Source organism: Oxyura jamaicensis, chromosome 33 (assembly GCF_011077185.1).
Source record: "Oxyura jamaicensis isolate SHBP4307 breed ruddy duck chromosome 33, BPBGC_Ojam_1.0, whole genome shotgun sequence".
Taxonomy (NCBI): Eukaryota; Metazoa; Chordata; class Aves; order Anseriformes; family Anatidae; genus Oxyura; species Oxyura jamaicensis.
In genome coordinates, this window is record NC_048924.1 from 1099743 (window position 1) to 1117098 (window position 17356).

The 17356-nt window shown below is 59.6% G+C and overlaps 1 protein-coding gene across 4 annotated transcripts in view; it reads left to right on the forward strand.

Moving 5' to 3' along the window:
• Positions 1 to 17356, forward strand: part of HDAC7 (histone deacetylase 7) — a 74679-nt gene that overhangs the window by 21306 nt on the left and 36017 nt on the right. Inside the window, exon 1 of one of the 4 annotated variants that reach the window (XM_035308926.1) lies at positions 7649 to 7804. The exons of 2 other annotated variants lie outside the window; for them this stretch is intronic. Coding sequence is in view for 1 of the 2 variants with exons in the window: in XM_035308923.1 (XP_035164814.1) it covers positions 14651 to 14759 (109 nt within the window). In the remaining variant the exon portion in view is untranslated. Of the gene's footprint in view, positions 1 to 7648; positions 7805 to 14521; positions 14760 to 17356 lie in introns of those variants that run through there. One more of the 4 variants, XM_035308923.1, reaches the window with a different exon arrangement.

The window sequence follows — 17356 nt, forward strand, 5'->3', positions numbered from 1 at the left end:
GCTTGGTGAGAAAATCCCAACTGCCTGGGTCGAGGCCGGGTTAAGGAACGGTGACTTTTCAGTGGGTGGCTGCCAAGGTGAAGTGAACCCCGGTGGCTGTACCCAGGCAGGCTCAGGGGATGAGGTGGAGCTGTCATTTTGCACCCTGTAGTCAAAGATTTGGTTCATGTGTCTGAAGGTTTTGGCCCCGAAACCCACCCTGAGGGCAGAAAAGCCACTTTTTTTTGCTTTAAACGTATGAGGGGCCAGCGGTGGGGACCCAGATCTGGGTGCTGGACCCCGACGTGGGGCTGCAGCCTGCGATGCCAACGTGCCCAGCAGCTCAGAGCGCTGCCAGACGCTTTTGTTCATTCTCCCGGTGTTGAGGAAAACACAGTTTTGCCGGCTATTATTTCTTTATCTGGATACAACCCCTCTGGGCATTTGGAAGGGAAATAAACCATTTCCAGCTACTCAGGTGGTGACATTTGTAAACCGTGCCGCAACCTTATGCGGCCCCTTTCTGAGCGACGGTTCGGTTTGAGCTTCTCTAATGGAAAAAGCAGGGAAGAACAGGTAGAGGCTGATGTATACGTGCAGGGGGATTACATGTGGTTGCCACGTTAGGCTTGATTTTAAGGGTGTATTAAGAAGAAAAAGAGAGAGGCAGATGGGGCAGCGCCTCGCTTCGCAGGGAGCGTGCGGCGAGGCGCCCGCTGGGCTGCCCAGGTGCTGCACAACCCCGGGACGAGGAGCCGTGGTGAGGAAGGGGCTTGAAATGGGAGGCGAGGATTTGGCAGGAGGCTGCAGGGCAGAGAGCAAAGCCAACGATTATTGCATTTGCTGCCGGAGTCAGGAGAGGGCGTGCGGCGCAGGGCTGCGGCTGTTTGCTACAGAAATATTTAGTCAACTCACAGGCTGTTTCGAAAGCTAAATTGAGAGCTGCTCCGGCTCCTTCCCCAGCCCATTGTTGTGGTTTTACAATCACATTTTCCTGTTTTTAAAACAAATGTTTTTCTCTCCCCCGGGGCTGTGCGAAAGAGCCACGAGAGCAGTGGGGGAAACTGGTGGCCGGGATGCCAGCGGGGCAGGGCTGGGCACGCATCGCCCCTCTCCTCTAAATGCCGCTCGCTTTGCGCAACGCTGCTGGCAACGGGAGGGCAGAAGTGTGACTGTTTTAAGTCGATGGTTCCTCTTCGCCCTGCTGCGGTTTCATGCTCAGCAGAAGGCCGGCTGAAGGTATTTTTGTAGGTTTTATTCAAGGAGTGCCTATTTAAAACAAACCTCCCGGCTGCCAAGCGAGTGTCATTGTTCAGTTAAAAAAGCAGGCGGAACACGGGGCCGGTGGGGACGTGGTCTGGCCGAGCGCTGCCCCGCGGGGTTTGGGTGGTTGGGGGTGCTGGGGGACCCCCGAGGGTCCCCAGATCCCGAGCCCTGGCTGACGTGGTGTAGAGGATCGGACCCTGCAGCATCTGCAACAGTGCTGCCAGGCAAGGGTCCGTGGAGGAGAAAAATGATTTATTATACGGGCACCTAGCTCCTGCATGCGCCTGGTCTGTGTTTTGCATTTAAATGTGAATACTTTGACGTGTGCTGAATGGAAGTAGAGGGGTTTAATTCTGAGCGGGAGCGGGGTCACCATCACCTGCGCTCAGCTGCGCCTGGGATTTTCAGCCAGGGCACAACTGGGGACAAAACTGCACCAGCAGAGGGCTGACGCTGGGGCTAACTGGCAGGCTCAGCCCCTGCTCTGGCCCCGCTGCCTTCCCTCGCACAAGCTGAGACCCTGAGATACGAAGCACGAAGGCCTTCAGCACCCGGGCTGCATCCTGACCGCCCCATCGCTGCAGCCCTGCTTCCCCAAGGCGCCGCTCGGAGCCTCCTCTCCTGCCCAGCTGAGCGTTGCCCAATTCGGGGTGTGAGTTGCCGCTGCCGTACATCAGCAAATGAAAAGGCATCGAGTCCTCGGGTGCCCAAGTCAGCAGCTCGCCCACCACGCACCCACTTGCTGGGTCAGCCTGTGCTGCGGCTGGCAGGCTCAGCAGGTTGGCCTCGAACTCTCCCCAGCCTCCCAAATCCTGTCTCAGGCAGAGGAATGATTGGGGGGACTAAAAAAAAAAAGGCAGGAGGTTTGGGACAGAGATTTTGGGCTGGGAGGAGTTTTTAAATCCCTGCTCGTGCACCAAGGAGAGCCGTGCAGGCTCCTTGCTGCGTTTGCAGGCTGCAGGGCTCTCCGGTGCTGCTGGCACGAGGCCGGACTTGAGGCCAGCAGGAGGTAGGGCTTCAGGTGGGATCTGAGGAAGCGGAGCAGGTTTCCATTTCAGTTGCATCTCCAAAAAATCTACCAGTGCCGTGGCGTGCCACCTTGGGTGTCGTTAGTTGTGCCCTGCTCTTGGTTCGATGGGGCTTGCGCAGGGGCAGCTTTTTCTCCTCCGGTGGGTAGCGATGTCCCTGCTTGGGTTTGTAGGAGGAAGATAAAGGCATGCTTGGAGCAGACGGCGTGTGCTGGAGCATTAGTGGATCTGCAGCTCCTGAGCGGGAGCAGACAGTGATTTTTAGCATTTTATACTGCAGCTACAGCAGCCTTCTGCCAGACTGCAAGCTCCTGTTACAGCCCAGAGAGGCCAAAGCATACCCAAACCAAGCGTGACCCCATTTTCTCCTGTTAAGGAGGAGAAACCTTCAACTTTTCTCATTTTCTCATCCCAGCCACGAGGATTCAACTGGTCTCTGGTGGGCGCTGGTGGCGGGTGCCCCAAATAGCACCAGGTTAGCAAGCGATCCCTGGCTTGCACGCGGCCCTGCCGGTGCCAGCAGCAGCCAGGCGTTTGCCCGGTCTCTCCACACCCCACGGAAACACAGGGGTGCTGCTGGTTCCCAGGGCTCTGCCGAGGAGAGCCCTGTGCCAGCAGAAAGCTGGCCGCAGCCCAGGTTCCCAGCCCAGCACTGTAAAACGGGGTGGGTCGGGGCGCCGGGCGCACGTCACAGGACGCTGTGCTCCAGCGAGTGTTCTCTTGGCTGATCCAAAGCCCCCGTCATCCGCTCGATGCAGCCACCACCTCCGGATTTCGGAGGCGTCCCCGAGTGCAGCGGGCACGGAGGCTGAAGGTGTGGGAAGGGGGAGCGCTCCAGCCCCTGCAGCCCTCCTGGATGCCCCCCGGGTGAAAGCGGGGCTGCCCGTGGTCCTGATGCTGATCCTCAGTGCTGGTTTGCACCCCCTGGTTTCCCCACCTCTGCTCCCCCATGCACGGCTCCGTGTGCTCATCCCCACGGCTCCTTGTGCGCCCCTGGCCCTGGGGACGTCCCCAGCTTTATCCTCGCCTTTTCCAGCGTGCTGAACCCGGTCGCATCCAGCTGGCTCAGTGGGGAGCATCCAGGTGGCTCAGTGGGGAGCCACCACCATCGCCTGCCCTCCTCCAGGACCTGCTCCAGGCTCCGGGTGCTGCAGGAAGGCAGGTGAAGAGCTGGGGCGAGCCCAGGCAGCGGCTTCGGCTCCTTTGTCGGCGGGCGGAGGGTTGCACAACGCATGGGGTGAAACGCGTTCATCTCCTCCGATGAAAATAGCTCGGTTCTTTCACAACTGGCAGCGGGTCCCGCACAGGTCCCCCTGCCCGGCCGCAGCAGAAAGCCCTGGCTTCTCTGGCAGTGGTCTCCAAGGGAGGAGAGATGTAAGATAGGGAAGTGGTGCCTGCTTTCCAGGCTAAAAACACCGCCCGCACTTCCAAAGTAATCTTGGCTGAGCGATTGCCATTAACCCCGTGCTCCAGGGCTGCCAGTTGGGTTCTCCAGTAACTCCAGTCTGAGCCCTGGCCTTACCCCGCACCTGGGTGGAGGGAGGTCTCGGCGGGACCCTCCTGCTGCTGGAGGTGGGTTGTTGTGCTCCTCGGCCGCAGGTGGTTTCTGCACGAGGTTGGACCAGGAGAAGGCAGGCTTGGAGGTGGGAAGGGGACGGGAGTCCCGGTTGCTCTTCAGTGGCCTCCTCTGCTCGCTGAAGCAGCTGTAGGAGAATTCAGCCCTTCGTATTTTCAAAATGCAAACATGGAAAGAAAAAAAAATCACAAATTTCAAAGCCGAATTCCAAGACCTCTAAAACTCCTGATTTTTTTTCCAGCCCAACCCCAAACCTGACCTTTCTGTTTGGGCTGTTGATCTGGAAGAGAAAAGCACCAGCTTGCTCCGAGGCTCCCGTTGTGTTACACCTGCAGGACCGAAGGGACGGATCCTGCTCGGGAAGACCCCAGGCTGCCTTTCCCCCAGCTCCTGAACCTTTGGGAAGGATGAATTTAGGGGAATTTAGGGCACTGCACAGCAGAAAGGGCTAGAAGGGGAGAATGAAACCCTTTTTCCTGCTGCTGCTGAACTTAAACCATAAAGAAAGGTCCCAATAAATAGCGCTCCTGATTGGCTTCCCTGAGTAATATGCAAATTTATGCAGAGTGGGGCTTGCTGGGACTTCCATCGTGAAGTTATTGAACGTTCTCAGAATGAGCTGTTAGTCATAAAAACGTTGCAGTGGCAATTTTGGTGTCATTTGGGGCTCGGGGGGGGGGGGGCATGTTACCATGCTCTGCCGGCTGCGTGGGGCAAGGACAGGGTGGACCCGAAATGCAGAGCACCCGGTTTACGCCTCTCCTCAGAGGGACTTTTCCCAAGCATTTCCAAGGTAAAACTGTAAATAAATGAACTTTCAAAAGTTTGGAAATGACCAGGAAAGGAAAGCCAATCAAGAAGAAACCCCGCATCAGCGAGAGGGGAAAGGGAAAGCCCCAGAGGTGAGATTCACAGCGAGCAGCTGCAGCCTGAGCCTCCCGGCTTCAGAGCGCACCGAAAATAACTGCTCGCTAACTGGGGCTTACAACGGGGTGCCAGCCTGCATGCACGCATGCATGCTTGATATGTAACTTCCCATATTCTGTTCTGGTATCTTGAAAGCGAGCAAAATAGCTCAGCAAAAAAAAAAAAAAAACACAGCCACTGCCCACCCGTGTTTCGGTGTTTACCTCGCTGCATCTGCACCGCTTGACCTCGGGAGGTGCGGAGCTGTGCGGCTGAGCCGTGGGCTCCTCCAGGTCTCCTCGCTCTGGGATGAGGCAGGGCTTTGCTGTGCATCTGAAGAGATTTCTTCTTTGGAAAAGAGAAGTGTAATTCAGTGGTCAGAGAATCCCCCCCCCGCGTCGGATTTCCTGGAAATGCAGCTGTCCTCTCCCAAAGGAGCCACGCCAACTAACTGCCATCGCGGGCTGCTCCCCGGGGCGACGCCTTTGGAGGGGACTTGAAGTCCCTGAGCGCCACCTCCTCGGGGCTCGATGTGGCTCTTTTCCTTCCCTTGAGACCCTGGGGTCCCACCCGCCGCTGCGTGGGGACGGTCCCCACGCTGCCCTGCCCTCTGCTCATCCCATTCTCGCCCCGCTGGGTTTGGGAACGGGCACGGCAGAGCGAGGCGAGGGAATAGCACCGCCAGTCCCTAGGAAGCACTCGGAGAAAGGTGTGTCTTCAGCCTGCAATTTGATGCAATTTGGGAGTTTTCCTCGGGGCTATGCGGAAGCGCCTATCTCCATTCGGGTTTGCAATCCTCCCCCCGGGTTGGGGCCTCCTGCCAGCACGTCTGCAGTCTCTTTTCTCGGTGGCTTGCGCGTTAACCCAGGATGGAGGGGACTCGGGGTCGGCTTTAGCCTCTAGCCACAAGGGTTTGAACCCTATTTCCACCCATCTTGTGTCTTTCCAACCAGCTGAGGGGTTGTTGGAGCAAGCTGCTTGCCTTCCCTCCTGTTGAAGCAGGTCTGCCTATATAAAATAACAACATATTTAGCGGCTGTGAGATAATGCGGCTCCCTCCTTCTGGGCCAGAAGGAGCTCTCAGTGCTCCCAGGGGTGGGCACCCTGGATTTTTCTGACGGTTATTGCAGTTCCAGTGGAGTTGCTGAGATGGTCAGGGTTGAGAGCATGGGGCCTACAAGAAGAGGTGAGGGGATGGTGAGCATCCGTGCTGGATGCTTGAAAGACAACCTAAATATTTGTAGACGTGGAGTTTTAGAGCACCTGAGAACGCTGCTCTGAAAAGAAGTATCTGGCTCAGCTTCAAGCAAAGAGCTGCTATGCTTGTTGAATTGACGGCAGGCTGCAATCTGCACGATGTTCTGGATTAATATCATTCCATTTTCAAAGAGAAAATGCTGAAGACAGTGATATAAATAGCAGCAGAAAAGGCTGGCGAGCTTCATGGCTCTCTTTCCTGCTCGCACATCCCGTATCTTTCTGGAGCCACCCTTGCTTGACCAGATGGATGCGTCAAACCCAATCGATGCTTGAAGGGAGGCGCCGCGGGTGACCGAGTCCCGGGGGAAGCGGGCAGGAAACGGCCCCAATCTGCCACGGCCAGCCCTGCGTGCTCTGCGCCGCCGCTGCCACACAGCTCTCCCCTGCCGACTTTGCTGGATTTCAGATTTTGCAAGGAAATCTGCGAAGAGTCTTTTTTTTTCTTTTTTTTTTTTTTTTCCAAAACTAATTAAGTGAGTCGGGCTCAGCTGCAAGAGGTTTTAAATGTGCAATACCTAGTTTTTCCTCCTTAAATGTGCCTGTGGGTTGTACCGGGCTCTTTCTAGCAAAGAACAGCATCCCGCAGGTTTGGGAAGCAAGATAAAAAGCTGCAGTTACAGCAAAGCTTCTGAACGGAGAGCTCTTGCTGCAGGAGGCGAGTTTCTTAAGTTCCTGCTTTTAACCAACAACCCTTAAATTTTCCCTATCTGGGATTTATAAGCTGTTGCGAAGGTGCTGATCGCGGGGGGACCTGTCTGGTAGGAATAAAGGTTGGTGGGGAGGAGCCGCCGAACCCGCGGAGGTTAAATTTGGCGAGCACCCCTCTGCTGCCTTCTCCACGACGCTGGAAGAAGCCGAGCGGCGTTCAGACGGCGCTGCAGCAGCCTCCATTTGAAGCCGGCACACAAACCTCAGCACCACGTGTCCAAACAAAACCCAGCTCCAAACGCGGCCGTCGCAGCTGCCACCTGCAAACGCTTTTAAGCATTTTTGGTGGCGGGGCTACGGCCGGAGGCCTCCGTCGCTGTTCCTCGGGGTGTGGATGATGCTTTTCGTTCTGATTGTCCGGCACTGGCTTGTTTCCCCCCCTCCCTGCCTCGAGCACCAGGTGCCCAGGAGAGGCAGTGGGTGCTAGAGGGGGGCTCTCGGGAACGAGGCCTGGTGGTGACACGGGGACAAAGCCACGGGGGTCCCGGCATCCACCCCCCCCCGCCCCCCTCCAAAAACCCATTTGTGCAGCGGGTGCTGGCTGGGGGGGGAGGGGGGCTTTGCACACAAACCCCGGCTTGTTCTCAAGTGCACATACCCCATTTCGCCTTGAACCGACCCCAAAAAGCACAACCCCCTGTGGTACACCCCTTTTTAGTCCCCACATCCACGATCCCCCCCCCCCCTTGCGCAGACCCCGCTTCCCAGGGGCACAGAGCCCACCTTCGCCCCACTCAGGACCCCCCGAAGGGGGGGGAACCCGAGACCTCGAGACCCCCCCGAGGGGGACCCGAGGCCTCGGAACCCGGCCCCGCAACCGCCCCCCGATCCCCTGAGGGGGGGGTCTCAAGGCCTCGGGGCCCGGCTCGGCCCTGCCCTGCGGGCGGCGCCATTAAGCGCAGCGCGGCCGCGGGGCGGCGCCGCCCGCAGACAAAGCGGCGTGGGCCGGGCTGAGCCGAGCCGGGCCGGGCCGTGCCGGGTCCCGGTCCCTCAGAGCTCCGAGCTCCGAGCCATGGCTCCCCGGCTCGGATGGGCTCGGACGGCCCGGCCAAGCCTTTGTCCCCGTATGGCCCCGCCTGAGGTAAGGCACCGGGGTGGGGGGAAAACCGGGACGGAGCCGGTCTGGGGCAGGCAGGGCTCTGGTAACGGGGGTTGGGGGGGAGGCTGTCGCTTTGGGGAGCCCCCTGGGGTGAGGCTGGGGGTGCTGAGGGTCCCCCCTTATTGCTGGGAGTTCCCTTGGATCGCTAGGGATTGGCCACGGGGGTGCTGGGGGGTCATCTTGTTTTGTTGGGGGTCCCTTCGTATTGCAGGGGGTTGGCCCCGGGGGTGCTGGGGTCCCCCCTCGTTTTATTGGGGTCTCCTCGGATTGCTAGGGCTTGGTGCTGGGGGTGTCGGGGACCCCCGCCCCCGTATTGCTGGGGATCCCCCTGTATTGCTAGGGACTGGCCCTGGAATGTTGGTGTCCCCTCTGTTGCTGAGGCCAGGGGCTGGCCCCGAATTGCTGGGGGTCCCCCTGTATTTCTGGGGTTTCCCCCGGAGTGCTAGGGTTTGGCTCTGGGGGTCCCCCTGTATTGCTCAGGGTCCCCCTGTATTGCTGGGGACTGGCCCTGGGGGTGCTGGGGTCACCCCCGTATTGCTGGGGGTCCTCTCGTATTGCTACGGATCGACCGGGGGGGGGTGCTGGGGTCCCCGTTCCGCTGCCGGTCCTTGGGGACACGCTGCCCGTGCTCTCGGCCCTCGGTGTCGCAGCACCTGGATGCTCCCGGCCAGAGCAGGGAGCCCCGGGGGGATGTCAGGGGACGGTGGCTTGGGGAGCAGCAGAGGAGACGGGGTGAATGTCTGCGTGGGCAGCTCAGCGGGGCCGGGCTGTGGGTGAAAGCAGCTCCTCGGGCAGAACGGGGTCCCCAGAGACACGGGAGAGAGCACGCTTGGCTGTGGTGAACAGGAGGCTGGCTGCAGGGAGGGTTTTGTTCGGATCCTGACGCCTTTCCCTGTGCTGCAGGGCAGCTGGTGCTTCCAGGCAGCGAGGTTTTAAGGGGGGGGAACTCTGCCAGTCTGCATCCTTGTTGGGTGTGTTTAATGAGACGACATCTCTCTTTCCTGTCTGAATCCCTCGTTCAGAAGGGATGGGAGCAGCTGCCCTGAAAAAAGAGTTGTTGATACCCTGAGTAGCCCAGCTCCGTCTCGAGCCAGCGCAACCCTCAGACCTGCGAGTCGTCCAGTGGTTGCTCTCTGCTGGCAGTCCCCAGGCTCCAAAAAAGCAGAGCTTCCCACACCTTTTTCCACGGTGAAGGTATTATCAGGGGTTCGGGCGCGTTAGGGAGGCTGTGCTGAGCAACGGGATGGTTGGAGGCTCCTGCAGAGGTGCTGGTGAGATGCACGCTCAGGCTTGGCTGGCTCAGCGTGCGTGCAGGAGGGAAGAGCTGGCACTCCTGGGAGAGGACGGGGAGCAAACGGCCTCAGGACTTTCCCTGTGTTTAGTCTAGAAGGTGGTCCCAGCTCCTCGCAGAGCCGTGTTTTCTGTGGGAGGGTGGGTTCTGCTCTGGGAGGGTCTGGTCGGGCACCTCTGAGCAGGTGTCTGCGGAGCATTTCAGCCTGGACGTGGCAGCGGGAGATCTCTGGCGCTTCCTGGTTTGCACCGAGGATTTCAGCACCTCCTCCTTAGCTGCCTGATGTGAGCAGGAAGTAGGAGCGTGAAAATGGCAGCAAAAGTGCTTGCGGCAAGGCTGGAAGCTCCAAAGGTGCAGATGTGAGACGGTGATGAGGTTAGAGCTGTCCTGACCAGTGTCCTTAGCCTTTTTGATGCGTAATTTGGGAACGGACACGTGAAAATGTTAGGGCTGGTCTGTGCAGGCATGTTGTCTCACCCTGGGACAGCGTGGCACGGGGGTGAAGGTGCTGTGCAGGTGCACATGAGGGCGAGTTTTCCTGCAGTTCATTAAGCTGCATCCTGCCTGGGCACAACGCCCTGCAGCGGGGATGGTGTCCAGCTCAGGGTCTGCGCTGTGTTTTGAGGCGGGTGACTCAAGGGATGCGAGCGGCAGCACCCGTGGCTTTGGGGTGCGTGGCTGAAGCTGAGCACAGTTCTCCCGCCTGACGCAGAAACAGCTCGTGGGAGGCTGAAAGGCAGTGCTGCAAAGCCTGCACCGTTTAGGAACTGTTCAAAGCAAAATAACGTCTGAAAATGCTAGCAGCAAGGAGGCTTTGTGTTGGGAGGCTTTGCAAGTCAGACTTGTAGGTTTTTTTTCCTGTTCAGGTAGTGGATGAAATGGTAGAGCATTGCAGGAGATCCTGCCACCGTGTATTTAACAGCTGGGACCTTGGTGAGGGGAAATAAAACCAACAAACAGTTGTGTTGTCAGTGCCCTGAAATTAGGCAGCTCCTGCATCACCTCCTGGCCGTGGCAGGGGTTTGTACGGATCTCTTTGCTTTGACTTGACTCTGAGCCAGGTTTCTTGAAGGTTCAGGCTTCGAGACCCGAGTTTACCTCTTGATCTTCATCCAGCCCCCCGGCTGCAGCAGGCCCCTGCTTCGTCCCCCGCAGCCAGCCCTGGCCGTGGGGGACAGGGAGAGGACGGGGAGGTGATTCAGTCCTGCGAGCTGTTGCATCAAGTCCTTCCCGAGGTCTGTGTCTCATTATCTTGCTATGCTCCCCGAAGGCAAGAATGCGTCCTTCCCCGATCCAGGCTTTGCCGGCTTCCCATTAGCTGCTTCTTTGCTGACTTTTGTGTCGTTAGTAAAATGGGGCTGATGACTGATGGCCAAGGAAGCGTGTCCTGGCCCCGCTGAGCCCGGCTGCAGCTGGGTGGGCTCGTGTCAAACTTGAGCGGCCCTCTGTGACTGAGGCTTTGAGAGCCCTGCTCGGTCCAGCTCCCGCCTGCTCTCTGCTGCTTTGCCCTAAAAATACTGCAGAAAGCCCTGCAGCTTGCAGCCCCGCTGAGCTGCTGCGGTGTTTTTCTACCCCCGGGGGTGCCTGCAGCGAGCGTGCTTTGTGCCTGGCCACCCCAATCCTGCCTCTCACTACAACTTTGTCAAATCGCCTTCCCCCGACGAGCAGGACTGGGTGCACGGGGTGTCAGGGGCAATTTTCTGGCTCGGAGAAGATCCCAGTTAGTGCGTTGGCTGTGGGATGTGGCACGGGGCTTTCGAGTGGATGGGCGGCATTCGGGAGACGTGCAGGGCTTTAGCAGAAAGCCACGGCTCTTGTTACACCGAGCCGAGGATGTTTAGGAGAGCAGCGCTGTCCTGCAGAATGTATGCAGAGGATTTGTTTTCTTTCCGTGCCTCCGAGAGCCTCGTCTTCCTTTGAAACCGGCTTCCAGATATAGCAGCTGTTGCTAGCGCTGAATGAGCCTGGGCTGGCTTTCGGCAGCCCCTGGATTCGCGCAGGATTCGACCGCTGGCATTTGAGTTTAGCCAGAGCAAGAGAAGCTGGTATGCTTGGGTGGCTTTGTCCCAACTATAAATAGTAAATGGAGCCCAAGCGCTTGCCGGCCTGACTTTGGAAACTTCCCAGGCTCACCTTGGAGGAGGAATTCGTGCCGGGGCGCATCTCCTGGCAGAGAGGGGCCGGAGGCGGCGGACGCGCAGCGTGATGCACCAGTGCCCGTCAGCGGGCCGATGAGGTGGCAGAGTCGGCCCCAGTGCCATGCGTCCCTGTCACTGGGTCCCTCTTGGGCAATATTTGAGGATGTTGAGGAAAGAGCCTCGAGTCAGCGCCAGAGAGCCCTTCGGCAGGAAGGGGAGCTTCTGAGCGAGGGTGGCCGTGGAGCTCCTGCTCCTGCGGACGTGCCGGAGCAGGGCAGCAGCTCTGCGTTGCGCTGAACCATGAACACACCCGGCACGTCTACAGCTCGTCCTCCCTCCTCTTAAAAGTTCGCTCCGTCCGTGCTCAGAGCTCCGTGCCGTGGACGCTGCTCTCGGTTTCTTGGTGCCACGATAAGCTCCATGATCACAGAGGTGTCCCCGAGGCCGCGGTCTCGGTGGCTGGCTGGCTTTCTGCGCCTTCCCACGGCGACAAACCCCGTGGCTCTCCGGCGGCTACGCGAAGCTTCATCCCACGAGCTGTTTGTATCCAGGAGCAGCGGCGCACGCCAGCGAGAGAATTCGCTCTTCCACGGGGCTGCCGTGCACAGTTGGATCAAAACACTGCTCGCAGCGGCGCAGAACAAACACCGCTGCCGCTCTGGCACGCGGTCGCGCTCGCCCCGTGGCCTCTCTGTGCTGCCGGAGGGTGCTGGGATGGGGCTGCGGGTGCTGGCAGGGGGGGAACGGGATGTGGGAGCTGGGACAGAGCTTGCTGGAGCTCTCCTGAATCAGTACCTCAAAACTGAGAGCCAAACCTTTGCTTGTTTTAGAAGTGACTCAGTGGATGCTGTCAGGAGCTAAACGAGCAGGTAGGGCTTCCCGCTGTGCTTGGGCTTCCTGACAAGATTGCTTTTACTCGTTTTTTGGCTTGTGTTAGGTGATTGTGGCCTTTTTGTCCGCTTTGCCTCCCTTATTCCCTCTCTCCACCTCCCCTTCTGCTCAAGCACCCGCTGCCCCTTGGAACTTTCATCCCACTCCTGTTTGCATTCGAGTCCCGCGGCTGGGAAGGTGCCTGCGGAGCACCCTGGGGCCCTGCGGGTGCCGCGGGGCTCAGCTCAGCCGCTGCAAGCAGGGCACCGGGCGGCTGCTGCTGCAAGGGGCCGGGGTACGGTGCTGGGAGCCCTCCTGGGGGATGTTCCTGAGCCTTTGCAGGAGGGGAAATCTCTTACGCAAGGGAGGGGAAAGCAGAGCGGGGTTGGTGCTGAGGCTGCTTTTTCAGAAGCCGCTCTTGCGTAAGAGCGAAGCCTTGGGCAGCACAGAAAACGTGGAGAACGTCACTTCCTCGCCAGGGCTGGAGACAGGATCGCTTTCTGAATTTCTTCCTTCATGTGGATCCGAAACTTCAAGGCTGATGCAAATCCTGCAGGTTCACCGGCGGTTTGATGGGCTTAGGTTGCAGAGGATGTTTCCGTGCGTAGCCCGGGGGTGCAGCCGCCAAGCGAAGAGCCTCGTCTCTTCCTGCCATCGACTCCTTTCTAGACCTTGCTGCCTTAAGCAACACTCGAGAGGCCGGATGGAAGCACAGGCTTTGCATTATTGTCTTCGAGGCGAGAATATTCACAGCAGGGAGGTGGTGGGGAGGCGTCTCTGCTCCCTGGGCAGCCCAGGGTGGATGGGAAGCATCATTCTGCTTCCCCGCAGGCTTTGCTGCATCCTGTGGGCTCACCCTGCCTCCTTTGGCCTTGCTGCCCCTGTCCCAGTGAGTGCCGGGTGACCCCTTGCTGTCCCAGGGCTGCCGAGGATGGAGGATCGGCGATTTCTACGGGGCACGAGGATCGGGAACCTCTGCCCCGAGAGCAGGGGCTCACCTCCAGGTTTCTGCTCCGGTGCTGGCGCTGAGCTTTGCGGCGTGCTCGGCGTGCCAACCGAGAGCTGAGCCGCTTCTTCCTGGCTCAGGGATGCAGCCGAGGCCGCGTTTCGGGGTTTCTCCGGGTGGCCGCAGCCGCGTGGCTGTCACCTGCTGGCACGGGGCGCCGGCGGTGGCGAGCGGAGAGGACGGCTCGCGCCGCCGTGATAATTGCACTGCGGCGTTAAGCAAATCGGTGGCTTGGGAGCTTTGTGCGGAGCGCCCGGCCTCTTTGAACCCCCGACTCAATGCGGGCGGTTTGACAGAGGCCTCAGTAAGCAGCTGCTGGCTGGAATCGGAGGTGTGCGCTCCCGGTGCCCCGCGCAGGGTTTGGAGGGTGCTTTTACAACAGGCGAAGCCCGGTGGCTTTGGGGAATTCACTTCTTCAGCACCGCAGGCTCTGTCACTCCCGGCTTGTGACTTCTTCCCCTCCAAAAACCGGGAGAAAATATTTCTGGGGTTTGAGTTAAGCCAGCAGAACCCTGTGACGTGCCAGCGAAGGCTCCTCGTGCGCCGGTGGACGTGCTGGGAGGTAGCAGAGCGCCGCTGCGGGGACCGGTTTCGGGTGGCGGGCTTGGTTTCCAGAAACCGTAGCTTGCACGTTTGTTTTCCCAGTATCTACGGGTTGAAATCAAACACCCTCGGAGTGCTGCCATTTAAATTTCCCTACATGAATCTTAATGGTGGTTGCTAACCGAGACCAGATCTTTCCGAAACACATCTGGCGACCGGGCGCGATCGCAAACTCTCCCTTCCAAGCCGCGGGGAGAGCTGCAAGGCTCGGTTTGGGGTTAGAGAGCACCGAGAAGGGGCTGAGCTGCTCCCGGGGGTGCCCCGAGCGTCGCCGAGCCGCAAGTACCACCGCCGGACCCCCTTCTGGCAGCACGGGCTGGCGTGGAGGTGGCCGGGGGGGGCTCATCCCGGTGTCTGCTCTGCCTCAAAAGCACGCGCGGCGGCTCTACCTTGGCATCCCCGAATCTTTCTTGGTGAGGTGAGAGTTGTTGTGCAGTTTCCTCTTTATATCCTCTTATGTCACGCCGCCCCGCCGGCCGAGCGCGCTGAAAATAGCTGCCAATCCCCGGCGGTTTCGCTTCGAGGTCTCTATTCTTAGCTCGCTGGTTAGCTGAGCAAGCCGCCTTCCTCAGCAGTCATGAGTTCAAGGACCGAAGGGTGAAGAACAGCGAAGCCGGGCCATGCGGGAGCTTTGTTTGCGTTTCGTGGCAGCTCGGAAGAAACGGCTCGGGCAGAGCCCTGCCCGGCGGCCCCGGCTGCTCAAAGAGAGCCGCGCGTACGGGAGCGGGGAATAAAAGTCGCCGGCGCGTCCTCGGGAGGAGGCAGGCGGCGGGGAGCCGGGGGTGACTCAGTGAGCGCGAGTTTCTTGAGTGGCGTATTGCAGCCGGCTCGCCTGGAAGCGAGCTTTATCAGATGTGTCTCGCTGCTGCCCCGATGACCAGATACGTGCGTGGCAGGAGCGAAGCAGAAGTGAATGTGGGATGCGGAGCGGCGGCTTCCCGGGAGCGGAACTAGCTGGATGTTCTCAGAGTAAGAGCCGGGCGCTGAGGCTGAGGATATCTGCTGTGCTGCTGATGTTCAGCCCGTCCTGTAAGTGCCTTTCCCATCCCTGGGGGGATTTTTTTCTCGTCCTTGCACGGCTCTGAACCCTGACCCGGGGTGGGCTGGCTGAAGGCACGCATCCTGCTGTGTGTTATGCGGGGCTGAGCGGAAGCTCTGACCCTGCTGGATCCCTGCGGGAGGTCTGGGGATGCCGGGGCAGCAAAAAGGCTTTGCTGCTTTGACCCCAGGATCCCAGCCCGGTGCCTACGTGGGAGCTTTCCGCAGCCCTGTGGCTGCAGGAGGGGATGGTGTCGGCCCCGGCTGCACCAGCAAGCACCGGGCAGACTCAGCTCCTCTCCTCTCCTCTCCTCTCATCTGCCATGCCTGGCTGCTTTGTTGGGACCTCACCCACGAGCTCTTGCTTCGATCTGAAGGTGCTACCTAAATGGGTGCAGAGCCCGAGGGACCCCTTGTTAGCCCTTCGGCAGGGCTTTGCCTGTTTCTGAGATCTCATTTTGGGAGAGATCTCGTTTTCCAGGCTCCATCTAAACCCCTTTAACCCTTCCAAGCTGCTGCTGAAGCTGCCCGATGCCAGCTCTGCTGGGGCAAGGAGCAGCATCCTGCCCCCCGGGGCATCGATGGCACGGGAGGACGGCGCCTGCCCGGGGCCAAAGCTGCCGGCCCGGCTTTCTCCAAGCACCCAAGCTCGCCGAGGCTCCGTCCGTGGGGCTGCTGCGTACCAAGCTCGCATCCTGCCTCCGCTGCGGGTGACGGTCACGTGCAGGCGAGGCCTTTGTCCTGTGCCTGGCTGCTTTTTTTTGAAAACTTATTTTTAGGTGCTTTCTGGCTTCCTCTTCCTCCTGCGCTGCGCTCCCTCTTTCTAGCTCCCTCTTTGAGGATTGCTTTTCTGAACAATCAGTTCCTCCTTAAAGCCGTTTTTGCAGGCCTTTTGTCTGGGCTTGGGAGCTGTCCCGGTTTAGCATTAGCAGCTGCTGGCTCCTTCTGGGTAAGCAAGAACAAATAAAGGTTTCGAGTGAATGAATCATGTGAGCCTTATCTGTCTTGGGAAGCCGGGACAGCTGTGCAACTGCTGCAGGAGCCTGCCTGGAGGGCACGGAGGCTCCTCATGGAGGAACTTCTCCTCCAGTGGCCGGCGCTTCACGGGTTCTCCCCGCTGCCCTGGGCCTTGGTGAATTCCTCTGCGCGCCTCCGAGCTTTCCCCCGCGCTTGGTTATGAAGCACGACTCCGGATTAACTCCCTTGCCACGCTGGTTTTCCTACAGTTCCCAAGGAAATCCGGCCCCTTGGGACGCTTCGAGTGGTTAAACCCCGTGTGAAAGCGGGGCTGGTGGCTGCAGAGCGTGGCGCTGGGCCGGGCAGGGCTGCTCCTGGAGGACGGGCAGCGTCTTTGTTGCAGAGGTGGCTCCTGGGCTGCTGCTGTCCTCGGGGCTCCCCAGCCAAGCGGGAACGCTGCAGGATCTGTGGCGTGGCTGTGCCGGTTTCAAAGGCAGGATTCGGAGATAAGCAGTGTTGGTTTAATCCCAGAAATGTGGGAGAAGGGAGGGGAGCAGCAGATAAAGCCTTGGGCTCGCGCCTGCAAAGTTTTCCTCTGGCCCGAAGGTGGGGACTTGCGCCGGAGCTGGGGTTTTGCTGAGCTCAATGGGACGGTGTTTTCTCGCCTTCCTCCCGCTGGCCCCGTCTTCTGGCACACCAGATGAGGCTGGGTTTGTCCTCTTGCCCTGCCTGACCCTCACAGAGGGCTCGCCAACAGCACGGGAGTGGCTGGGATGAACCAGCGGGCTTCGATACGCGACCGCAGCGGCGGCAAGCTCCTCGGAGCTTCTTGAAATTCCCCCTTTTTTAAAACACAAAAACCTCTGGGTTGTCGCATCGCACACCCGGCGCCGTGTCCCGGGACGGAGGGACGGGGTGCCTTGGTGCTTCGGTCCTGCAGGACCTCTCGGTGCTCCCCGCAGCTGGCCTTGCCCTCGAGCGGCGGTGGCCGCGGCTCTGGGAGGAGGCTCGTGCTCCCGCTGCCCCGGCGCAGGGAAAGCAAACAGGGCTTGGACAACCCTTACGGAGCTGGGGCTGGAACCTGCTTTTCTAGTATGACAGACCAGGTCTCAGCTGCTCGGCCTCCTTGGAGCAAGTGTACTCAGGCAGGGCTTGGCTTTTCTGCCTATAACCAATTTCTGAGCTGGTAGGTGGATGGGGCACAAGTCCCCGCTGGGTTTGTCCCGGTGGCTCGCTGTGAAGCTCTTGGCTGTGTTGTGAGGATCCGTGCCTGGCCGTGCGCTGGATGCGACCCCGTCCTCATCGGCTGGATGCTCCCGGATTGAATCTTGATCATAATTCGCCTGGAATAACTCCCACGTCGTCCCTCTTCCGTCTTCGAGGCTCTGCTGTTGGGAACAGCTGCTGGCGGCCGGAGGTGAGTGCAGGCACCACAGTCCTGCCGGGCCCCGGCGTCCACAAATGGCTAAATCCCCCCTGAAAAGCCCAAGGATGAAAACAGTAGGTTTGGGTTTGGCTTGGCCGCGTGGATCGCTGGGGTCGAGCCACGTCTTGGCCACACGGCTGAAAAGCAGAGCTGGCCCTCGGGCCGGGGGCGAGGGGCCGGGGGCTGTCGTAGGTGAGCTGTCACG